Source organism: Arabidopsis thaliana, chromosome 5, assembly GCF_000001735.4.
Source record: "Arabidopsis thaliana chromosome 5, partial sequence".
NCBI classification, from domain to species: domain Eukaryota; kingdom Viridiplantae; phylum Streptophyta; class Magnoliopsida; order Brassicales; family Brassicaceae; genus Arabidopsis; species Arabidopsis thaliana.
In genome coordinates, this window is record NC_003076.8 from 22230759 (window position 1) to 22248348 (window position 17590).

Genomic DNA, 17590 nt, shown 5'->3' on the forward strand with positions numbered 1-17590 from the left:
AACCAACAAAACGAATCAATATTGTCCTCTATTATTTAATATATTGCTTTTTCTTTTTGTAAAAAATTATTTAATATATTGCAACTAACATTTCCACGAATCTTGTAAAAAAAATTAAAATTAAAAGAAGCAACATGTCCACAAACAAATTATCATGAGTGGCAAAACAAATACTGTTATTTTAAAAACTCAAACTAGATTTTAACCCGCAGTATACCGCGGAACGATTTATTTTTTAAAAGTAATATATATTAAAACTTGCAAATTTTATTTTTATAAAATATTTCAATTTTACAGTTTATAATTGTTATTAAGTAACGCTATACCACGAATCCATGAGACAATCATGAGACAATTGTTAAAAAACTGAAGTTTTAACCCCTATTAAAACAGCATACTAATAATATTTTAAAATTTTATAAATATTGATTCAAATACATCTACCATATAACCCAATTCCAAAATAAAACCCGTTCTGTAATTTTTTAACCCGTCCCGTGATTTTTTTTTTGAAGTAGTAATTTTTAAAATTTAAGAATTATTTTTTTATATATAAAAGTTATGCAAATTGTATCATTCTCTAATACATTTATATTTTATAGTTTAATTTTATATATAGTAACATTATACATACCACATAACATTTTTTGGTTTTATATAATCTTTTCTAAATTAGGATGATTTGATATGTTTAATATTAGTGGTCTTAAAAAATAATAAATTAAAGATTTAACCCGTATTGAAACGTTGGATTAATTATATATTACTTTTTTATTAATGTTGATTCAAAAACCCGTATCTCCAAATCCGTCTTGCCAAAAAGTCATTTAGTTTATTAATATTAATTTTATTTATGATATGATTCTGAATTATAATCTAAACATTTTAGCTAATAACATAGGAGTGCACCATATTTATTTAATAGGGGAATGTATCATATGACCCGAATGCACTTTTACCCAAATACACCAAAAAAGTCTTGCAGAAATACTATAAAGATAAGAAACGATAGTCGGTTTTGATAGGTATAAGATTAACAAATATATTAGTTAGCTTAAATTAGTTAAAGAATACAAATTAAAAAGGTATATTACACTTTATTCGAATATAGTATCAAAACTTATATAACACACAGAGATTTGATAATTTTTTAATTGTTGAATACTTTTTTTTGTGCTAATTTTTTGTGATTAAGATTTAATTGATTTCGTATATAAAATATTAAATTGTTTTACGAACTTATTTGTTTATAATTTGGTAACAGATAGATATTTGAATATTCAGTATATTTTGATTCAGTTTAGGAAATCTTTGATGACCCGTCTTTAGATCCAATAAACCTTATAATTAAGAAATGAATATTGTCGTTAAATGATTTTGGTAACATTAATGACATCATTAAAGGATTTTGTTTTTGATTAAATTTTTCTAATAACATTGTCATGTAATTAATTACAAAAATTAAGGTTACTTTTAAAATGTATTTCCCAAATAATATGGTAGGATAATATTTTTTTGCTAAAATAAAAACATGTTCTATAACTTATGCGATGATAATTTCAAACCTGGTTGATGTCTTGAAAAGGCTGCATCAAGTTCCACCATCGTCATAGACCGCATATATTGTAGGAGGGTAAGTGCAACAGCGACGTGATTGTTGAGGCATGCTAATATGAATGCTGTTTGTCCTTGCTTATTAATCTTCCTGCAGTCTGCTTCTCCACACCTCAACATTTTCCAGAGGATAAATTCGTTTCCAATTTCGGCAGCTAAATGAAGAGGAGTGTTTCCGTCGACGTTAGCAACTCTAACGAGTGAAGGGCAGAGGTCGATTATCTTCGTCGCATATTCCTCGTACTCTTCCCTATGCAAAATCGTCGCATATTCCTCGTAGTCGTATTTATGCTTGTCTGTTTTCTCCAAAATCGATTGATTGGCTTCCAACTGACGTATAAGTCTGGCCTCTACGACTTCATCTATCAAATCTAAATTTTTCCGTTGTTTACCTAAGTACTTTCTGATCATCTGACTCCGACTCCTGTCGACCGGTATCTGGTCTGCAATGTCGTCTAGATATGATCCGTATAGATTCATTTTCTGTGAGAGATAGAAATGAATATGTGTGTATGGTCTAAGTTCCAATCATTTTGAGGGTTTATTGATATATGTCTCAACTCTCAAGTCTCAAGTCCACTTGCTTCTCTTTTCCTGAGAGTTTCTTCTACCGTTTGTTCCTGGAAGAAGTCAAACCACAACCACTTGCATCTAACATATTAAATAGCAGTCCCTTTAAGATGTCAAATGATTTGATTTTTGTTTCTTTAACTATTTTTTTCTTAGGGGATAATATTCAAATGGTTGTGGTTTTTCAAATTGATTTTTGATATTAGTGTTTCCAAAAATACATTTTAAAATTTTATAGTCGGTCAAGATTTTGATAAAAGCCAAATATTTTAAGACTTTTTGATGCCAACGCGGCCGAGTTTTAATTCTCATGGAGATGACAAAGGCGCGGTTGAAGGCAAGTGAGTCGTTAGCCCAAGCATCAACGAATGGTCTGCTGCGGTTGTCGGTGAAGAGAACCTGGTCAGAGGTGAAGAGTCATTTGCCGTGTTGCAGATTTTTAAAGTAGATGTTGTGAAACTTCCTGGGGCTTACCGGGTCAATGTTAATGATGACTTTTGGGTCAACTTTCGTGGGACAAGCCAATTGAAGTTCTTTTGCGTAGGCTTTGTTTAGAGTAGGGTCAACTAGGTGAGTACGGTTTATAGTCTATTCAAGACTATTATTATGGAGAGTCTTGGATAGACTATTATAGTAGAAGTAGTAATGATCGTTATGTTTAAAATAAAATTTCAACATGGCTCGGATTATGTTTCATCGAGCCATGTTCTTGTAATGGCAGACTAGTTCGTTGGTTCCTCTTTTTTTTCTTGCTTGTTTCTTAAACATACAAAAATTTAGCATGACAAATTTTTTCTTTCCAAACTTGAATACAAAAGGTGGTAGTAAAATAATGTATTTTTTTTTTAACTATGTTCATGAATCAATGGGCTAATAATATTCTGTAAAAAAAAAAGAAGAAAAAGTACTAAAGCTATTTACATCTAAAAGATATGTCAATTTTCCTCTTTCTTTTCTATACAATTTTCCAGAGTTATTTTTTTGCTATTCTGTTGTTGAAGTCGAGTATGTGTGAGAAAAAATAAACCAATCTTCTAATCCACTTGCTCTTCATCCTCATCTTCACTGTGATTCTTCTCCTCTGCAATACCTTCTTTATCTACAGGCTCGCTTTGTGTCTGTTCTTCGCTATGTACAGCACCGAGATCAGTCTCTGTTCCATGACCCTCCAGAGTAGCCACTTTGTCATCTTGTGTAGTGGTACTTGGACTCTGTATTGATCTGTGTCATAGTATCATTGTCAAGAAACTGTGACAGAGACAGAGACAAAAACTTTCAAGTGTCGAGTATAATTAGTATCAGAAAACTCACTCGTTTATCACTTGCTGAGACCTTGGAGATTGGAGATAACCCCAGACTGGAACCAAATCTCTTGTTCTTGCTTCAATAGTTCGAGTTTGGATTCCTTCAATCTCCATCTCCCTTCCACCTCCACCACTAATCTCTTCACCCCGATTCAATACCAATTCTTGAAACCTAAACTGTTTTGTGCAAAATATACGAAGTATGAGAGATCATCCAAACAACACATAACCATATTCCCCAAAAAAGGAAACTTTACCTTTCGCCTTGCCCATAAGGGTAGCTGAGTCGGCAGATGCGTTTGCTGTTGTTCTGCTTCATATATGTACAAATGACGCTTATCCACCACACGGGTAGTTCCTTTCTTAGATACTTTCCAAGCTTCCTCAACACTTTGTTTTCTAACAACCTCTGGAAACACTTTACTTTTAGAATCCACTGATGTTCCACCTCCATATATGTCACTGTGGGGGTCATGCGTCTCTCTTCTAGATTGGTTTTGGATCATGGACCACCTTCTTATTGGATCTACCGCTAATTTTCCTTCTGTCTCTAGACCTGACTCAGAATCAAACCCCGTCATTGCAGCAGTCTCATGACCAACACCAACCTGATGTTCCCGTAACGCATACTGTGTCATACATCCAGAAGGAGCAAACACCAGAAGATTTGTCTTGGAGCACATATCAGCAACAGAACCATAGTAGTTATTGTTACTCTTTTCATCGCAGTAACAGAAAGTGGATGTGACTGTACCCGGAACCGAGCCTGCAACCATTCCAGCTGCTGCAGATGCTGCACCGCTCACAGTCCCAATCCATCCGCTGCTGTTTCCGCTTCTTATCCTACTGATTGCAGACATAGGAACCGGAGCATCCCCCTCTTTCTCAGGATTAATCTCAAAAAGATGACTTGTCCCTCTTGAAGAACCAACCACAATCAAATTGCTATCCTTGCTGAAACATATGTCTTGTATCACCTGAAAATCCACATTAAGGTAAATAAATAAGTATCACATTTTTCAACATGTGTAAGTGAAGGGCTCTGCTTACCGCATTAGTAAAACCGCGCTGAAGCCTGAACAGATGGGCAAAAGTCGTTGTCTTCACAGCTCTGCTTGTAGAGATTGTTGGCATTATTCTAAAGACGTTAATATTATGCCCCTGAATCGAAGCAGTCACCAAAAGCAGGCCGCTTTGGTCAAAGCACAAAGCTGAAATCGGACTCTTGTGTGCCTTAAACTGCGTTATGACGCTTTTGTTTGTGATATCTTTGACAATAACCTGCCCATACCATGAATATGTTTAAGGCACATACCAATGGAAAAAATCAACTTGAAAGCAAAAACATTGAGGAGGATTTTGTGTATACCATTCCTATGCTCTCTGCATCTGCTACTTTTTCATTACCAACTCCAATGCCTTTCAAACCAGGAATATACGGATTGGGCAAAACCTCTGAGCAGTATTTAGTCAATGATCTGTACCCTTTGTCTCCAAGATTTGCTATCCCAGAAGCAAGCTGCTTACTCGAGTCTCTTGCAAATTGTGCAACACTGGGTGATGATGTTGACAGTGAGACAATTTCTGAAGTAAAAATTGCAGAACTTGAGGTAGCAATACGACTTCCACTATACGCAATCCATCGTGGACCAACAGCAAGAGGGCCATATCCAACACCCAAGGAGCCACACACAATGGAGTTAGTTACAATCCTGTAATCCATTTCCAGTGTTGCAGCATCAAAGCAATCTATCTGCAAATACATATTTTTAAGTTACACATTGTTAGCTTCAGAACAGAAAAATCACAAAAACCAAAAGTGACACAATATGACATACGAACCTGAGCTGCTTGTAGTACAGCAACAATCCGAGAACAGCACCTAACCGAATAGATGGTAGCCCGGAATTTCAACGTATGCACATAAGACTGAGACTTTAACGAGTAGACATAGACATTAGTAGGAGTAGCTACGGTTTCACTTCCGGGGTTATCAGAACTGATCTTTTTACTTGAATAATCACCACACACAGCCAAAAGAGGACGGCTCTTATAAAACCTATCATCTAAAACTCCAGAGTTTATTGGATTCAGTAGCATTTGCATAAAGAATGCTTGTCCATCATGTGCAGAAACTATAACATGAACATTCTCTGTATCTTCAACATCCCAAACTTGAAATCCAGACTTAAATGCTAGTAGAAGAACTCTTCGTGTATCACCATCCTCTTTCTGTAGATTATCAAACCCCGCCCATAGTACCTTTTCCAAATCAAAAACAACACAAGGATTCAAACTTCATCAACCAAGACACATCAAACAAAACACTCCAACAAACCTGAAGATCGCTCTTTTAAAACTGAAATCAAATACAATACCTGATCGTGATGAGATTCAACGGCGGAAGAAGCGGCAGATACGGCGGAGCGAGCAACAGTAGAAGCACCAGAAGAAATCACCTTAAGGCAATTAGACAAAGCACGAAACGAGCTACGAGCTGATCGTGATACAACTCCGTCTGGCGACTTGGGAGAAGAACCGTCACCGTTTTTCTTCATAATGGTGGAGGAGGCTCTTCACTATCAAAAAGCTTTGATCTTTAGCCTCCAAATGAAACAAAGTGTCGATTTTTATTCTCTATATCGACGCCTGAGATATATCCAAGCAAAAATGAATCGACGAGAAAGACGGGGGAGAGATCAAATTTACAATTTTTAAGAGCGAAATTGAACAAATTCGATTAGAATCTTTTAAAAATAGAAACAAAAATACACGCAAACTCTGAAATGTCACGAAGCAAGAAACACACACAATCAATAGAAAGAAACAAAAAGATCGAATTTTTACAAAAACCCAGAAGAACGAATCGATGATTTGTGAGTTTTTTTTTTCTTGTAAAAATTGAAAAGAATTAGAAGAGATTAAAAACCCAGAAAGAAAGATTAAGACTTTGGAAACAGTAATCTGATTAGGACTATGGTAACGTTTAAGAGCAAGAAAAGGGGAAGAGATTTAGAGGATAAGAAGAAGAGAGAGCGAAGATGAAGAAGACCTTTAAAGAGTTGTTTTAGAAATCTGTTGTTTCAAAAAACTTCATAAATGATTTGTTTTTGGTTTCTTATTTATATATCAAAAAACAAATTTTGGATTAAGTTGTTCTTTTACGTATCGTCTTTGTATTTACTACAGCGAGAAAGAGAGACTCACCTTCCACGTCTCTTTCCCTATTTTTATTCAAATTTTAAATTAACATAAATCATTGAGAATGTCTGGTTTTGTTGGTTATACTTATACCAATAATTAAACCAAACAAACCTAAATTATTAATTGAAATTTTAATTCTCGTAGTGTTTACCTACCCATTAATGTGGTAAATTTAATTTTATAACAAACCGGTGGTTTGACCAAAAAAAAAAGAACCGAGTTTGAACTAAATTTAGCTTATATGTATTAACATTCATAAACTCTAAACCAATCAAATCCACCGAAATTAGTACGACGTGCGCTAGTCTTATCCTTTTTCTTTTCCGTGACGTGCGCTAGTCTTAGATGAAGATTTTCATTAGTTTAATTTTTTCTAATGTGTTTTTAATTAGTTTATTGGTTAAATAAAATACTTTGGTTCGACTCGGTTTAGTTGAACCGGTCACTAGCTCAAAAAACTGACCGGAGGACAATATACGACATTTGATGTTTGAATAATTATTAGGCTTATGTTAGGCTCACTAAGTAGCTAATTAATGGAGGGTGTTTGACCATAAGTCCATAATTAGTTTGACCATAACTAAAATGAAAACTTGGCGAGCAAGTTACTTCTCCTCTGTTTTACTGTAGGAGAAAATGTAAAACATCACCATGTCTCTCTGCTTCACTATCCACCTATGAAATTGTCTTTGGTAAAGTAGTACAAGAAGAACACCGGCCGGAAAGATCATCAAATGAAGACAATAGCTGTAATGGTGTTCAAACACTCTTTTAATCTTTTCAGTACCAAATCTATTTATAGAAAAGAACCATGTCAAGGTCTCAATCCAAGACTAATCATGTAGATCTTATCCTAATCCGCTGCATGTAAGTCCCAAGTATACATATATATAAGCTTATGTCACACAATTCTCAATAATTTATTAGAACACAAACATGAGATTTAAGAGAGTGTGAGTGTGATGCTAAAGATTTTTGAATACCCAAGAACATCTTTTATTTAAGGGGGTAGGGCAAGTTACATTACACTAGAAGGTGTAATATTGCCACTAAGACTCTAACTCATACAGTACAAACATTTATCTACTATACAAACACGAACACGCCACAAGAGAGAGACTTTTTATTATCATTAACAAAACCACCATGTGTACGTGTGTGCTTTTATAGTTTGGTCCTCTTCATGGTCCTAGTAAGGAGATGCCTTGAACTGGCAGGATCCAACGGTAGGGATTTTGCAAACGTTAGGCAAGTTCTTAGCAGTCTGAAACACATGTTGCACCTGTTGCTGTCCATGCATTCCCTGGAATCTGACTTGTTGAGCCGCCTTTTTCAGTGTAGGACACACACACATCTTGTCCACTTGCCTTAATTCATTACAACACATTTTAAGAGATGACTGTTGTTGAGGCCCCATTGGGTTCTCATCGTCCTCAAGATCGACATCAAGAGTGAGCTCAAAGTCATCAGCTTCGTATCCGATTCTTCCTTGTTGAGCTCTCTTGCGGATCCATTGCTTGCAACCTCTTAGTTGCTGATGCTTCATAAACTCCCTCTGGCACTTACCTTGTTGTGGGTTGCTCACGTCATCATCTTCCTCGAACTCCACCACTGTGCGGTAGATGGATGCGTTGGCTAGGAGGATGAAGAGGGCAAGAGTTGCGAAAACGAGAATGAGCTTAGCCATAGTTTCGATTTTTTAAAGGTTTCAAGGTTTTTGGCGAGTGATGGATGGATGAAGTGAAGTGAAAGTGGGAATGAATATATTTATGGAGGAGATAGGACATTTGCATGGCATTCACGTGTAATAAGCATGAGGTTGTGTGTGAGCATTTGGAACATAACACGAATGGAGTTTTGTTTGGATTAGGTGTTCGAAGTTCAGTAATGTGTGCATGTGTCAAGTGAATGATGGAGACGAGTCTCCGCATCTACAACAGCATGCATGCTCTTGACTTGTATTTTTATTTATTTATTTTGTTTGTTAATTCCAACAACAAACCTTAATTTATATTACATTACAATGGTATAGGTATATGTCAATTCGTTTATTTTCTTGGTTCGATTTTCATTTGAAGTTCTTTTTGGTAATTGACATCTACTTCGGATTAGCTTGATCGCGGAAGTAAACGCACAACTAATAGATTGATTTAGATAAATAAATCATTGTGATCTTATCCTAATGCGCTACATGTACGTCCCAAGTATATAAGCTATATTATCATTAATTCTCAATAGTTTCTTAGGTCATAGATATGACATATTACATATAATCCAAGAAAAGTTTTTGTTAAAAAATCTAGGACATGTCCGATGGTATTCTATGACGTTCCAAGATCAACGAAGTTTCTTTTCTTGCATATTTATAGTTCAAGACTATAACCTTTCCGTTTTCTAAGTCAAACCTCAAATCCTCCGTGCGACATTTTTTTATGAGTCTACGTAGGTGATCCATATTCACTACTTCCTCTCCGTTCACTTTCTTCACCTGTTTACACCATATATATATAGGCATGATCAATGTAGAATCAAATCCAGAGAACATAAACCAATTGGTATTGACCGGTTTCTTCAACACCAGCTAAAAAATGTTTAATAATTGGAGTTGGGATTATGTACCTGCGCACAAAACAACAAAAATTGATATTAGTTAAACCGTTTGTTTGCAATCTCAAGAAAAATATATGCTATAAGCAAAAGTAATTGAGTTTGCCACAAATTTAAGCTTATTGTGACGATTTTAGGTACTAAATAATTTTTTCAATTTCAATGTGGCACACATTCATACTATATATATATTTTAACTCACTTGTCAGAAGGAGAATCATTTTCAAATACCACACCAGCAACTTTGTTGCCCATGACCACTGGACCACCACTCTTTCCACCGTTAATACACGCATCTGTTTGTATCGTTAATATTTCAATGGAGCTGTGAGCATACTTTTGAGGTTCAACTCTCGTTACAATACCTTTTGTGACAGATATGATATCACCATCTGTATTTGCGCATAACATAACTATAATTATTAGTCATTTTTTTTAATTGAATCATGATTGCTATTCTTTTCTCAATACCACATATGATCAGTACGAAAATTTTAAAGCATTGTCCAAGACGTACCACGAGGATAACCTAAAGCGTAGATAGTTTCACCAATAAAGGTATATCTCCGAGCTCCAAATATCCTCCCAAAACTCTTCACTATCAATACCTCAGATAGCTAAGTCACATCCCTACCCAAACGCTTTAACTTCTGCTTTGTACTTAGTGGGTGAACCATGTTTTCTCACTTGCAGGTATGAGTGATCACCCACAACATGAGCGTTTGTAAGAATCCTCCTCCCGGAGATTGCAAATCCTAAGATAGATATTCCAAAGCCGAACAATATAATACCATACGGTTTTCTTAACTTTGGAAATCTAATAAAGAAATCACACGAGAGAGAGAGAAAGAGAGAAATGTTTATGAATACCAGAGCTTGAGTATTCTTTCTCAGTTGTTTGCCAAGGTTGAACAACATTTGGCTCTCTTGAAAAGGAGAAGATCTTCACCACCGAGTCTTGAGCCAGATCAATATCGCTCACAGAAGAACAACAACGATAAATCAAAGAAGCATTAAAAGACGAACCACCACGAAGAAGGGAAAGAGAATACAAAAATAGATGAACCGGAGTGCTCGTGGAGTTGCTGAACCTAGCCACAATATGATGTTCTTGTTAAGTACTATGTTTACTTGTATTAACGATACATAAGATATATCATTTACTTGATTACTCATATTTTCGATCCATAATAATTACACTACTTCCTTTTCCTCTAGATTTAAACTTGCTAACAAATATTTTTAAAGATTTTAATGGAAATTGTTAACATTTTATACAAGGCTTTTATATAATCAAATGAAACTATAGATTTTGGTAACACATAATTAATCTGTTGTGCTCTCTCTTTTATTTTACTATGGGAAAGGTCCAATGGGCTTAGGCCCAATTATTTAAACAAAAAAAGATTCTAACTTTCTTCTAATGGAAAAGAAAATTTGCGATCAAGCAATTACTCTCTCTCTCTCTCTTTCTTCTGCCATCGCCAAAAACTTGTCTTTTGCTTCTGGGTTTTGCTTCTTATTTTTGGTAAGATTGAATTTTTCTTTCACCCCATTTATTATTTCGTGCTTTTAGATCGTTGATTGATCTGTATCCTGCAGTGATCATTCTTTAATTTACGAAATTGTTTTTTGTGTGTGTGTGTGTGTGTGTGTGTGTGTGATTGATAATGTTGTTGGGGACTTTAGGTGCCATTTTTGTCGATTTTGTGGTTTAATTTACCTATTGTATATTGTGATTGAATCGATTGGGAGGGTATTGAGAGGTGGTTGTTTCAATCTAACAAAATCAAGTGCAAATCCATTTTATAGCCACTTATCTTCTGCTAGTAGATCTACTTGAGTTTTAAGAGATGTGTCTTCTTTAATACCATTGTGGTTCCTTTTTTAATTTCATGGCTTAAGTGAATGTTTTTTGGCTTCTTTGGTTGCTATAGCTTATCTCTGATTTGATTAAGTAGAATCCTTTGTACTGAAGTGACTTTTTTTGTATGGATCTAATGTAGAATATAGTCATTGGAGATGGCTCCGGTTGGTCCTCGATCCGGTGATGCGATCTTCTCTAGCATTGATCGTGTGGTAAGTTCAGATTTCAAAGTTTTCGCCTTTTTTATCTGTTCCTCTTTGACTCTGATTTATAGAATTTGGTATTTGATATGCTACATTACCGATTTGCTTATCTATTTCTTAGGATATGCCTTTTTCTATGTATGCTTTATTGCGGTTGGATGTGTTTTTGTAATTTGTAAAGGATTTGAGAAGTCAAACTTGAAGCCAGTTCCGAATCTTTGATAGAATTTTGTTATGGAGATACTGTTTGATCTTGTGGAAATTGATGATTTGTAGAATGCGGAGTTGTTCACGTTGACGTATGGTGCTATTGTGCGTCAATTGCTTACTGACCTGGAAGAAGTAGAGGAAGTTAACAAACAGCTTGATCAAATGTATTCTTCTTCTACGATTTATGTAGACTCTCTTCCATGGTTTTAGTTTTGTATTTTTGTCATCTTGCATTTGTATATTTCATTCTTGTGTTTGAATTTTGGTTGCATTATGTTTCTGGTTCTTTTGTTCATATATCTTTCTAATAATATGTCATGGATGGGATGAATAAAGCATTGTACTCTCAGGTTCATACTGATGAGTGTTCGATTGTTTAGACCTTTATCACTAATTTTCTGTTTATTTTGCAGGGGATACAACATTGGAATCCGACTTATCGATGAGTTTCTAGCTAAATCTGGTGTTTCCAGATGCGTTGACTTTAAGGAAACTGCTGAAATGATTGCCAAGGTTTGTAATTTCCAGTGACTTGTTTAGTATCACGACGTTACAGTTTGAAGTGTCTCCGGGAGTAAAAACAACGAGGAATTAAACTGCAAGATATATGAATGTTTATTCCACTTGACACTATAGATAAAACCTTATATATCAAACTAGAGCATAAGCTTCTTAATGTCTAGTAGATATCACTCCTTTGGTTTCATGGTATTGAGAAAGCAGTAACAGGGCTTTGCCTTATTGCACAGGTGGGTTTCAAGATGTTCTTAGGAGTCACTGCATCAGTGACAAGCTGGGACTCGGACGGGACTTGCTGCAGTATAATCTTAGAGGACAATCCCCTAGTTGATTTCGTCGAGCTTCCCGATACTTGCCAAGGTCTTTACTACTGCAATGTCTTAAGTGGAGTCATTAGAGGAGCTTTGGAAATGGTCAGTCTCCTTCTCCATTATCAAGTGCAGAACTTGTTTGTGCTCAGTGTTTTATGTTCTTATTTTTTGTCTGCACAATGATCAGGTCTCAATGAAGACAGAAGTGACATGGACGCGTGATGTTCTTCGAGGAGATGATGCTTATGAGTTGCAAGTAAAGCTACTGAAACAAGTCGCTGAGGAATATCCTTACAAGGATGATGAATAAATATCAATCTCTTATCTTCCCTCTTCCTCAAAGAGAAACTAATTACTGTTTTGTAGTCTCTTTCTCTGCATTCTTAGCTTTGTTTTTTTTCTCCGCAAACACAAAACTATAAGCTATGAAACTAAATACTGTTTAAATCCATTTCTTAGTGTTCTGATGTGACAAGAGTTAATCGTATCACAATGTCTCAAATCGTGTAATAAATAGATCAATTCAGTGAGATCAGAGTGTGTTTTTTCTTTCGATATCTCCAATATTTTTTAGTTTACCTCATGAAGAAATAAGACAAAATAAAATAACATTAAGGTGTCGTCATATGATTGGTTCAGATAAATCTGACGTGGACATCATTGGTTATTAAAAATGATTATAAATCTCTTTGTCTTAATATTTTCTCACCGTCGAGAAAACAAAACACAAGTTGCAGACTTTATCCAAATTTAGGGTTTTCTCTTTTTTTCTTACTTAGTTATCATCAGATCTTCAAAACCCCAAAATTTGCAAATCAGGTAATAACTTTCTCCGTATGTATCTCTTCGATCACCGATTGTCTGTTTCTTTGTTTGCTTTTCTCGATCCGTTATTGAATTTTTGAGTTCGTCGTTAAATTTTGATTACATCAATTTTTCTTTTCGATTCGATTCAGAGAGATTGAATTGCAAATTATGTGCCAGATCTTCGTGTTCTGTATCTGATTCCGGATCTTGGTTATTAGTTTTTTTTTTGTTGTTGGAATGAATTCAACAACGATGATTTTGATTTGGTCAATTGATTTTTTAATGCTATAGTTTTAACCTTATAGGAATGTAATTGAACTGGATCAGCTTTACTTGAATTGTTTGGATCTAGATTATTCAGACAACATCTTTTTAACTAAATTGAAACATATTTGTGTTTGTGTTCTTGATGATCATGTGAATTTGGTAGCATAATTTTCTTGTTGAGATGATTTCTGAGATGGGTTTTTGTAGTTTAATTTTCTTACTCGATGAACCATCTCGTGCACCTTGCAAAATCTTTTGTTCTATATCTCATTGTTCGATATCAAACTAATGAGGTTAACGTTTTTTGGTGAGACGACCAGTTATGTAACATGTTGTTAACTATCTTCATGTTTGAATCGATTTTGATTGGATGTTTTCATGTTCTATCATATTCTGCGGTTTTGAATCTTCTGAATTCTAACGTGAGGTTATCCTTCTTGTGCAGATCTCAGCTTCCCGGTTAGTACTACCCTCAAATCAACTAAGTTTCATGTCTGAACTTGACTCCCAGGTTCCCACTGCCTTTGGTATGTTTCTACTCTACCAAAACTTGAGATTGTATTAGTCACTGATCTTCTTCTACTTGTTTTAGATACTTGAACATGTTATCATTTGTAAATACATGTTAATCAAAGCATCATTTTTTGTTTGATTATGCTGTTTATCTTACATGGGAATCTGTTTATCTCTCTCAATTTGCTGTTGCTTGTTTCAGATCCGTTTGCTGATGCGAATGTTGAGGACTCAGGTGCCGGAACAAAAGAATACGTTCATATCCGTGTCCAGCAGCGAAATGGTAGGAAAAGCTTGACAACCGTCCAGGGCCTGAAGAAAGAGTACAGCTATACCAAGATACTTAAGGACCTCAAGAAAGAGTTTTGCTGCAACGGCACTGTGGTTCAGGATTCAGAACTCGGACAGGTAGGTTTTATCAAAACACTCTATTGATCCATGTAGTGGAAAGTGGATGATAATATTTCTGTCGTTAGTGCCTGCTTGAACAAACCAGAATGATTTGGCCTCTTATCTGAACATTTGAGCTTCTCTGTTTTAGTTTTGTTTATGGTTTGTGTTGATTTGTAGGTTATACAGCTTCAAGGTGACCAACGTAAGAACGTCTCCACATTCCTTGTCCAGGTAAATATCAATAACTCTACGAGTCTCTTTACTGCTAAAACATACAAACTGTGTAAGATGATTGTCTGATCTCACTGTTTCTCTGTAATCACAGGCTGGTTTGGTGAAGAAGGATAACATCAAGATCCATGGTTTCTAAGCTATCTAGTGGATCATATTATTAATAAAACCATATCTTTTTCTTTCATCTCTTGTTGCGAATTTCGGGTTTGATTCATCAAAATCGTCTTCTTCCTAGTGTTCTTCTTCTGTTTGGTATTCGAATTTTAATGGCTTATGTTCACCATACTTCTTCCCCTGTTTTCGTGTTACTCTGTTTCACATCTTACTTATCTTATAATATCAGTTTGTTAAGATAATTCTGCTCTAACTTGTTATAATTTTTCTCTACAATGGTTCATAGTTTTAAAATTATATAAGGACCAACCGGAAGTTTATACGGTCGATACTTTCCAAGTATACCAAATTGCAGGTTTTAGTTTGGACCACAAAAAAGTTCAATGATCAAAAAGGCTGATGTATCTTCTCACTAGTAATAATAATTCATAAGCACACAAATAATGATAAATGAACTGTCTCTGTCACTAGTAAAGTCCAAATGCCGTCTCTATCGTACAAAGATATTTCACCTTCTTGTTGTTCGTGTCACCACACACTCACTGCAACTGGCTACAGATGTTCCCAGATAAAAGCTTCGAGATATTTTTTTATACATTTATTTTGATCCATATCACAATATTAATTGCAAAGTTTTTTCCCTTTTCTTCAAGAAATAGAGCAATCCGATTCAGTCAATTCTTTGAAGTTATAACAGTAATCAATTCGCCATTAATTTTATACATTTAATCAATGTATAATATAAGTATTTTTCTTTCATAAATGGGGGAAAAAAATAGAGATAGTTTTTGACCAAAAAAAAAATAAAAAAAAATAGACATAGTCATTGGAGATGGTTTTACTAAATTTGGGCTTGTTCAAGAGAAGTGTCTTTTCTTCATTCAATCAGAACCGTGAAGAAAGGAGATCGTTACTTTCCATTGATGGCTAAAAATTAAAATAATCACGATAAATATTAATAATACAAAAAACAATTAAAATAACAAAAAAAGATCAAAAATTCTCTAACCCTTCATTCCTTATCTCTGACGTGGCCATCAATCTTCAGATTTTCTTCTTCTTCTAATTTAAATACTCAACAACCACTCTTCACTTCACCATCAGCATCACTAAACTCGAACCCTAAAGAAAAACAAAAATGGCTGCCATAGCTTCTACTCTCTCTCTTTCTTCAACCAAACCTCAGAGACTTTTCGATTCTTCCTTCCATGGCTCAGCCATCTCCGCAGCTCCTATCTCCATCGGTCTCAAACCACGATCTTTCTCCGTTCGCGCCACAACCGCTGGTTACGACTTGAACGCTTTCACGTTCGACCCGATCAAGGAATCGATCGTGTCACGTGAGATGACGAGAAGGTACATGACGGATATGATCACTTATGCTGAGACTGATGTCGTCGTCGTTGGTGCTGGATCTGCTGGTTTATCTGCTGCTTATGAGATCAGTAAGAACCCTAATGTTCAAGTTGCCATTATTGAGCAATCTGTTAGTCCTGGTGGTGGTGCTTGGCTCGGTGGTCAGCTTTTCTCCGCCATGGTAAGATTTAGATTCATTTGCATGTGTGATTTTGTTGAAGTTTTGAGTTCTGTTTCTGTTTTAATGGAGAATTAGGGTTTAGATTGAATCATTATGAGTATTGATTGCTTGTGCTTATGGTAGATTGTTCGCAAACCAGCTCACTTGTTCCTTGACGAGATTGGTGTGGCTTACGATGAGCAAGACACCTACGTTGTGGTTAAGCACGCGGCTCTGTTCACATCAACCATCATGAGCAAGCTTTTGGCTCGTCCTAATGTGAAGCTCTTCAACGCTGTGGCTGCTGAGGATTTGATTGTGAAAGGAAACAGAGTTGGTGGTGTGGTGACTAACTGGGCTCTTGTGGCTCAGAACCACCACACACAATCGTGTATGGACCCTAATGTTATGGAAGCGAAGATTGTGGTTAGCTCTTGTGGTCATGATGGTCCTTTTGGAGCTACTGGTGTTAAGAGGTTGAAGAGTATTGGGATGATTGATCATGTTCCTGGGATGAAAGCTTTGGACATGAACACTGCTGAGGACGCTATTGTGAGGTTGACCAGAGAGGTTGTTCCTGGTATGATTGTTACCGGTATGGAAGTTGCTGAGATCGATGGTGCACCGAGAATGGTGAGTATTCTTGACCTATATATGTTTGATTTGGTATCCATAGTTTTCGTTAGATCATGTCCTGAGTTAGTTTGTGGTGATGTAGGGACCAACTTTTGGTGCTATGATGATATCGGGACAAAAGGCGGGACAACTTGCTCTTAAGGCTTTGGGGCTACCGAATGCTATTGACGGAACTCTCGTTGGAAACCTAAGCCCGGAGCTGGTCTTAGCCGCAGCAGATTCAGCTGAAACCGTAGATGCTTAAAATCAAAAGGTTTTAACGTTAAGAAAAGTTTCCCTTGATCCTTCGGATGTTGAAGGAGTGCAATAAAAGGAGTTTAGGTGTTTAATATGTCTTGAACTTTTCTGGTGTCTTTGTTTCTCTCTTCTGAACTTCTGTGTAAAATATCGTATCCGTTCATTCGTAATGCGTATGTTCTCGTTCTTCTCCTTCTTTATGGCTCTAGTACAAGCAGCTTTCTCGTTGTCGTTGGCAATACAAAATCTGTCTAAATTTGAGGGATGAGATTAGTGTTGGATGTCGGATTCTTGTCTTCAATTCTGATTCTTATCCTTGAAGAAATTATGTATAGATAGAGCTATTCAATGTCTATAGTTTCTCTGCTGATGAAAGAACGAAGAGTTTTATGATTTTAGATTCAGAGAACAGAGGAAAACTGTGAAATAGAAAGAAAAAAGTTTTTACATTTCTTTTATGAACA

The 17590-nt window shown here is 35.7% G+C and overlaps 7 protein-coding genes across 12 annotated transcripts; 3 read left to right on the top strand and 4 right to left on the bottom strand.

Annotated features, from left to right (window-relative positions):
• Positions 1 to 689: 689 nt before the first annotated feature.
• AT5G54720 (Ankyrin repeat family protein) lies at positions 690 to 2191 on the bottom strand. Its single transcript, NM_124853.3, has one exon. It carries the CDS (start codon positions 2092 to 2094, stop codon positions 1537 to 1539), a length of 558 nt encoding a protein of 185 aa, NP_200283.1. The 5' UTR covers positions 2095 to 2191; the 3' UTR covers positions 690 to 1536.
• Positions 2192 to 3030: 839 nt separating this feature from the next.
• G18F (autophagy 18 F-like protein) lies at positions 3031 to 6612 on the bottom strand. Of its 2 annotated transcripts, NM_124854.4 has the most exons (7): positions 5867 to 6612; positions 5331 to 5750; positions 4858 to 5241; positions 4539 to 4769; positions 3746 to 4465; positions 3496 to 3665; positions 3031 to 3405 (listed from the first exon to the last, which is right to left on the bottom strand). In NM_124854.4, the coding sequence occupies exons 1-7, from the start codon at positions 6044 to 6046 to the stop codon at positions 3219 to 3221; spliced, it is 2292 nt and encodes a 763-aa protein (NP_200284.1). In that variant the 5' UTR covers positions 6047 to 6612; the 3' UTR covers positions 3031 to 3218. The 2 variants fall into 2 exon arrangements, with proteins under 2 accessions (NP_200284.1, NP_001332742.1); NM_001345098.1 differs by lacking the exon at positions 5867 to 6612 and having other exon boundaries at positions 5331 to 5793.
• A 987-nt stretch (positions 6613 to 7599) lies between these two features.
• On the bottom strand, positions 7600 to 8429 carry SESA5 (seed storage albumin 5). Its single transcript, NM_124855.3, has one exon. The coding sequence runs from the start codon at positions 8377 to 8379 to the stop codon at positions 7882 to 7884; it is 498 nt and encodes a 165-aa protein (NP_200285.1). The 5' UTR covers positions 8380 to 8429; the 3' UTR covers positions 7600 to 7881.
• Positions 8430 to 9497: 1068 nt separating this feature from the next.
• On the bottom strand, positions 9498 to 10475 carry DEG16 (Trypsin family protein; the record flags this gene model as incomplete). The annotated part of the gene is made up of 5 exons (NM_148132.1): positions 9498 to 9691; positions 9817 to 9881; positions 9934 to 10054; positions 10170 to 10276; positions 10366 to 10475. 5 exons carry the CDS (start codon positions 10473 to 10475, stop codon positions 9498 to 9500), a joined length of 597 nt encoding a protein of 198 aa, NP_680437.1.
• A 244-nt stretch (positions 10476 to 10719) lies between these two features.
• On the top strand, positions 10720 to 12963 carry AT5G54750 (Transport protein particle (TRAPP) component). 2 transcript variants are annotated; one of them, NM_124856.4, is made up of 6 exons: positions 10720 to 10827; positions 11306 to 11378; positions 11646 to 11743; positions 11993 to 12092; positions 12329 to 12511; positions 12597 to 12963. In NM_124856.4, exons 2-6 carry the CDS (start codon positions 11322 to 11324, stop codon positions 12717 to 12719), a joined length of 561 nt encoding a protein of 186 aa, NP_200286.1. In that variant the 5' UTR covers positions 10720 to 10827; positions 11306 to 11321; the 3' UTR covers positions 12720 to 12963. The 2 variants fall into 2 exon arrangements, with proteins under 2 accessions (NP_200286.1, NP_001190539.1); NM_001203610.1 differs by having other exon boundaries at positions 10723 to 10827; positions 11646 to 11782.
• A 78-nt stretch (positions 12964 to 13041) lies between these two features.
• Positions 13042 to 15052, top strand: AT5G54760 (Translation initiation factor SUI1 family protein). Of its 4 annotated transcripts, none has more exons than NM_001203611.1 (5): positions 13042 to 13243; positions 13929 to 14010; positions 14199 to 14404; positions 14567 to 14620; positions 14715 to 15006. In NM_001203611.1, exons 2-5 carry the CDS (start codon positions 13974 to 13976, stop codon positions 14757 to 14759), a joined length of 342 nt encoding a protein of 113 aa, NP_001190540.1. In that variant the 5' UTR covers positions 13042 to 13243; positions 13929 to 13973; the 3' UTR covers positions 14760 to 15006. The 4 variants fall into 4 exon arrangements, with proteins under 4 accessions (NP_001190540.1, NP_200287.1, NP_001119436.1 ...); NM_124857.5 differs by having other exon boundaries at positions 13106 to 13228; positions 14715 to 15052; NM_001125964.1 differs by having other exon boundaries at positions 13183 to 13228; positions 13936 to 14010; positions 14715 to 15012.
• A 708-nt stretch (positions 15053 to 15760) lies between these two features.
• Positions 15761 to 17574, top strand: THI1 (thiazole biosynthetic enzyme, chloroplast (ARA6) (THI1) (THI4)). The gene is made up of 3 exons (NM_124858.4): positions 15761 to 16274; positions 16398 to 16886; positions 16972 to 17574. Exons 1-3 carry the CDS (start codon positions 15876 to 15878, stop codon positions 17131 to 17133), a joined length of 1050 nt encoding a protein of 349 aa, NP_200288.1. The 5' UTR covers positions 15761 to 15875; the 3' UTR covers positions 17134 to 17574.
• The last annotated feature ends 16 nt before the right edge of the window (positions 17575 to 17590 follow it).

Bases quoted from the DNA above. Each gene is read 5' to 3' on its own strand.
- SESA5 (NM_124855.3), bottom strand. From the start codon at position 8,379: ATGGCTAAGCTCATTCTCGTTTTCGCAACTCTTGCCCTCTTCATCCTC.
- AT5G54720 (NM_124853.3), bottom strand. From the start codon at position 2,094: ATGAATCTATACGGATCATATCTAGACGACATTGCAGACCAGATACCG.
- G18F (NM_124854.4), bottom strand. From the start codon at position 6,046: ATGAAGAAAAACGGTGACGGTTCTTCTCCCAAGTCGCCAGACGGAGTT. The intron at 4,770-4,857 runs GTATACACAAAA...TGGTATGGGCAG, and splicing joins ATGCAGAGAGCATAGGAATG to GTTATTGTCAAAGATATCAC. The intron at 4,466-4,538 runs GTAAGCAGAGCC...GTGGATTTTCAG, and splicing joins AGCGCGGTTTTACTAATGCG to GTGATACAAGACATATGTTT.
- AT5G54750 (NM_001203610.1), top strand. From the start codon at position 11,322: ATGGCTCCGGTTGGTCCTCGATCCGGTGATGCGATCTTCTCTAGCATT. The intron at 11,379-11,645 runs GTAAGTTCAGAT...GATGATTTGTAG, and splicing joins TCTCTAGCATTGATCGTGTG to AATGCGGAGTTGTTCACGTT. The intron at 12,093-12,328 runs GTTTGTAATTTC...CTTATTGCACAG, and splicing joins CTGCTGAAATGATTGCCAAG to GTGGGTTTCAAGATGTTCTT.
- AT5G54760 (NM_001203611.1), top strand. From the start codon at position 13,974: ATGTCTGAACTTGACTCCCAGGTTCCCACTGCCTTTG. The intron at 14,011-14,198 runs GTATGTTTCTAC...TGCTTGTTTCAG, and splicing joins CCAGGTTCCCACTGCCTTTG to ATCCGTTTGCTGATGCGAAT. The intron at 14,621-14,714 runs GTAAATATCAAT...CTGTAATCACAG, and splicing joins TCTCCACATTCCTTGTCCAG to GCTGGTTTGGTGAAGAAGGA.
- THI1 (NM_124858.4), top strand. From the start codon at position 15,876: ATGGCTGCCATAGCTTCTACTCTCTCTCTTTCTTCAACCAAACCTCAG. The intron at 16,275-16,397 runs GTAAGATTTAGA...TGCTTATGGTAG, and splicing joins GTCAGCTTTTCTCCGCCATG to ATTGTTCGCAAACCAGCTCA. The intron at 16,887-16,971 runs GTGAGTATTCTT...GTGGTGATGTAG, and splicing joins TCGATGGTGCACCGAGAATG to GGACCAACTTTTGGTGCTAT.